This window comes from Alosa alosa, chromosome 16 (genome assembly GCF_017589495.1).
Source record: "Alosa alosa isolate M-15738 ecotype Scorff River chromosome 16, AALO_Geno_1.1, whole genome shotgun sequence".
Taxonomy (NCBI): domain Eukaryota; kingdom Metazoa; phylum Chordata; class Actinopteri; order Clupeiformes; family Clupeidae; genus Alosa; species Alosa alosa.
Genome location: NC_063204.1, coordinates 10,825,981 through 10,830,980, shown reverse-complemented (window position 1 = coordinate 10,830,980; position 5,000 = coordinate 10,825,981). Strand labels below are relative to the sequence as shown.

The following is a 5,000-nucleotide window of genomic DNA, read 5'->3' as shown; positions in this document are numbered from 1 at the left end:
ACCTCTGCCCTGGTGCCTGGAGGCTAAAGTAAACTATAGGAGACCATAAGGCTATGTTTACACTTGGTTAAAAAAAAACACATCTTGGGGTTAACTGGACACACCTCTGTTTACACCCATGTTTAAGGATTACAGCCAGAGATGTTGCCGTGTTTACTGCATGTGGCTTCCACCACATCCAGCATGCATCAGGACACATGTGTGTGTGTGTGTGTGTGTGTGTGTGTGTGTGTGTGTGTGTGAGAGAGACCACTGTCCAGCACGCATCAGGACACACTTGTGTTTACACTTCAAAAGACATGAGGTCAAATGTGTCCCAGTCCACCCCTGCAAGTGTGTGAGCCGTTGGATTGCAGTGCATCTTGGTGGTCGTTTGCACTTAATATGTATTATATGCACAATATTTAGTGCTGTCCACTGCATTTTAAAACCAAGAGTAAACAGGTGGTACGTTCAAATTTGCAAACATAGGCAAACGTTTGCGAACGTTTGCTAACAGGTTTTTGTTTGCTTGGAGTTTGTGGTGAACGTTTGCAAACACTCGCAAACAGTCTGAGGAGGTAGTTCTCTGCGAACATACAGCTGGACGTGAGCTTGATGAAAGTAACAATGCAACTACCGCTACAATGGAATGTTAACACCAAATCGTTCAAATTGAATTGTTCAGAGAAAGTATTCGCCACAAACGTTCGCCAATGTTTGTGTTCGCACCTGGGGTCTTTGAAATTATGGATGTTACAGTTCAGTTCAGCATTGGTGCTGAGGGTTAAGACAGACAACTATAAACTATTTTACCATATTTGAAATGAACTGATGGACTATAAAGAACAACTCTGGTCCGCTTGGGGAACAAAACAACGTTAACCGGAATCATTTTGAGTACCGGTAGTACCGGAATATGCATTTACAGCAAATAGTTGCTGAGAGTTGAAGTGGACTCCTACTCACCGCGCACGGGTCTCTAAGGTCCTGGTCCCGCACATCTGGGCAGGACGGGCTGACCTTCCAGGAGTTTCCGAAGAGCTCCGGCGTCGACTCCACGATGCCTTGGCGAGTGGTGAAGTCGTTCTCTGTGTCCCCGTCGAAGTTACCACACAATCCCCCGACCTTGCCACGAAGACTGGGCGCCAAGCGGACATACACACGCATGCCTGACCAACAGCAGAGAAATGTAAACGGCAAGCTCTGTACTGTGTGTGTGTGTGTGTGTGTGTGTGGGTGGGTGGCATTTTTTCTTTATTGTCTTGGGTTCTCAGAAACTACAAAATGTTTGGACAATATAAGTATAATTACCCTCTGGCCAGCATAAGGATAACACAACCTAGTTCTAACTCTATCAATCACAATCTAATCTAACTGAATTTAAATTCTGATGCAATCATTGACTTCACTCAGAAGAAAAACGTTTATTAATGCTTATTTTCTCAAGGGCAGTCTTAAACTTTTGTCAGGGACAAGTTGAACAGGTGAACCTGTTGATTAACTCCACATTTGCAGACACATTAACCCACCTCCATCCCAGAGCAGCGTGACCCCCAGGCGTGATGAGAGCGAGACAAACATCCCCACCCTCTCCAACGTCAGCCCACTGCCAGAGTAGGACTTAGGGAGAGACACTGCCATGCCGTTCACTGTCACCGCCTTACCTGAGACACACACACACACACACACAGCACACACATACACACACACACACAAACAGCTGTTAAAACCAGGGCTTGCTAGCTGGAGCAGACTCAGTAAGAGGTGACACATATGTGATCGCCAGCATATGCGTAATCATCATCAGTATAGTAACAATGTAATAACACCCCCTGCAAGTAGATGGCGCTGTTGACAGTAGCAATAGACTGATGTAAAGTGTAGATGAGTTGAGATAAGATGATAAGATGAGTTATATACTTGTCTGCCCACCATGTGGATGGCGTTATTGCATTAGTAATAAATGCAACATGTTATTTGATATATTATACACTCACTGTGCAGAATGTGGATGACCGTGTTGATAGTATATAGTGATAAATAATAATGTACAGAAATGCTCATCACGCAGCATGTGCATGGCGGGGTTATTCAGGGATAGAAAGTAATGGACATTAATGTAAAGTGTTAAAAGTTCTATGCTGTATAAGTTGTAATACCGCGTAGCATGTGGATAGCGGTGTTGCCGACGGTGAAAGTGACGGACTTGGTGCAGGTGACGCCGGTGCTGCCGCATGGCACGTTCTCGGCCATGACGCTGAACTGGCCACTGCTCTCCTGCGCCAGTACGTACTCGCAGTCCCCCAGGAATGAGAAGCAGCGCCCGTCAAACGTCACGTAGTGTGGGTCGCCCGTGGCAACGCAGGTGCCAGCGCACAGGGACTGCCCACAGTGCCAGCGCCTCGCGAGACACACACTGGAACACACACATGAGGAGTGAGAACATACTGCACGTCACACACAGGGACACACACCAATATCTCCACCACCACAACACCAACATTTACACACACAGTCAATGACCAAGGCTGTTCTCAAAGAATGCTTAATGTAATGACATACAATATTTTAGAGGTTTTAATTTCAAAAAGTGTGTATTGTGATTCAGTGTTTTAGACACAAAGTAGCAAAATCTGTTTAAAGTGCTTTGCAATGGCAACAAAATAAAAGTGTATGCTAAATAAATAAGTTAATAATGTGAGATTGTTTTGCTAAGTAATATCGAGTCAAACAACATCTAGTGAAATGGATGGCCTCAGCCCTTTGAGCCCTTTGAACGTGTTGAAACTGTTTCCTACCAAGTGTTGCAGTCTTTGGTGATGGTGTCATTGGAGAAGTACATTCTACCATTGTGATGACATGGACACTCGTCAGGAGGAACACAACGATCACCCTGGAGATTAACATCAAACAAACAAACAAACAGAAAAACAATAAAGACACGGATGGATACGTTGGAATGTTCCAGAAAAGAATAAAAGCACACAACGCAAACACACAGCACAAAGAACAGCATTTGTACATTTGTACATTATGTACTGTATAGGCTACTTAGAAGATTGAAAGTGTTAGCTTGCATCTTGAATCTTAAGTTTCATTGTCAGGAAGACATATCCCAGCTAAAAAACAAACAAACAAAATCCCCCATATATCTTACATTTCACTAAAGACATACAAACTCTTCTAAATAAGTAGTGTTTAGATTCTAACCACAAACTCTACACACCACCTCCTGGTTCTCTTGCTGTTGCTGACTGTGTTGCTGTGAACTGTGGTCTGCTGATTGTTGCACATTGTGTTTTTAGAAGTGTTGTGTGTTGTGTCTGCTGATGGTTGTGTGATGTGCTCAGCTGGTTGTGTTGCTGTGCGTTGTGTTATGATGATTGTGTTGTTATGGTAATTGTAATTGTACGTTTCGTTTTCATAATTGTTGTGTGTTGTGTTTAGAGTACTGCTGATTGTGTTGTTATACTTTTTGTTGTGTGCTTTGTTGTTGTGTTTTGTGCAGCTGATTGTGTTGTTGTGCTTTGTGCAGCTGATTGTGTTTTTGTGTTTTGCTGATTGTCTTGTTGTGCTTTGTGCAGCTGATTGTGTTGTTGTGTTCAGCTGATTCTGGTGTTGTGCTTTGTGCAGCTGATTGTGTTGTTGTGCTTTGTGCAGCTGATTGTGTTTTTGTGTTTTGCTGATTGTCTTGTTGTGCTTTGTGCAGCTGATTATGTTGTTGTGCTTAGTGTTCTGCTGATGGTTATGTGGTTATGATGTGTGCTGATTGCGTTGTTGTGTGTTGTGTGCTGCTGTCTGTTGTGTTCAGTGTTGTGTTGTGCCCATTGCGCGTTGGCGTTTTGGTCTATGCCCACCAGCAGGACGGTGCCATCTGGGCAGGTGCAGCCGTAGATGGGCTCGGCGCAGGGTGCCAGGGGGGCGTCCAGACTGGCACAGGTGCGAAGGCAGGAGCGCGGAGAGTAGACCAGAGTGCCAGGGCACCGGGACACCTCAGGACACTTAGAGTTGGTGCAGTTCCAACCACCTCTCTGACAGATGCTACAGCAGAGAGAGAGGGGGGGGCAGAGAGAGACAGGGGTGGTAGAGAAAGAGAGAGAGAGAAGGAGAGGAAGAGGAAAAGAGCAGAGGGATAGAGAAAAGGGTAGATGGAATGAGAAAGAGTGATACAGAGGAAGGGAGAGAGAAAGCAAGAGGAAGAACAGGGAGAGATAAAAGAGAGAATATAGGCTTGTGTAATCTGAAGTTCGTTGTCCAGGAGGTGTATCTGATTTCCACATCAACTTTATTACTGAGCTCATATCTCCACACTAGGCTATCACATTACACTTGCAACACGTGCACACACACACACACACACACACACACACACACACACACACACACACACACACACACACACACACACACACACACACACACACACACACACACACACACACACACACACACACACATGGACACACGTACAGTACATGATTACACACGTGCCTATACACACATACACACAGAATTAATTTGCAGGATTGCATGACATGTCTGGCAGACTGTCAGTTGTTCATATCTTTGACGAGTGCTCATGTCTCTGTGGACGCTGTGAGGGGAAGAGATGCAATGAAATCAACCTATCCCGGCGCAAGCCAGAGCAGGACATAGAGTGATTTCATCAGACCCCTCACACCACCCTCGTTACAGGAGACAGGCACACGGACACAAACACACACACCCTAATGAAACCCAGTGACACACACACACACACACACACACACACACACTTACCCTCACTCACTCACTAGACATACTCCCAACACACACACACACACACACATACCCCCACTCACTCACTCAACACACACACACACACACACACACACACACACACACACACACACACACACACACACACACACACACACACACACACACGCACGATCAGCACCCACACACACTTAACCATTTCATTGAAGACACAAACCTTCCCAGGAACAAAAAAAGAACCGATAATAACCGGTTACCAC

The 5,000-nt window shown here is 45.2% G+C and overlaps 1 protein-coding gene across 1 annotated transcript in view; it reads right to left on the bottom strand.

The window, feature by feature from the left end:
- The window catches only part of sspo (SCO-spondin), a 114,441-nt gene that overhangs the window by 91,836 nt on the left and 17,605 nt on the right, over positions 1 to 5,000 (bottom strand). The window contains 5 exon segments of the mRNA XM_048266994.1: positions 949 to 1,151; positions 1,512 to 1,646; positions 2,142 to 2,398; positions 2,781 to 2,875; positions 3,840 to 4,023. Coding sequence (XP_048122951.1) covers positions 949 to 1,151; positions 1,512 to 1,646; positions 2,142 to 2,398; positions 2,781 to 2,875; positions 3,840 to 4,023 — 874 coding nt within the window.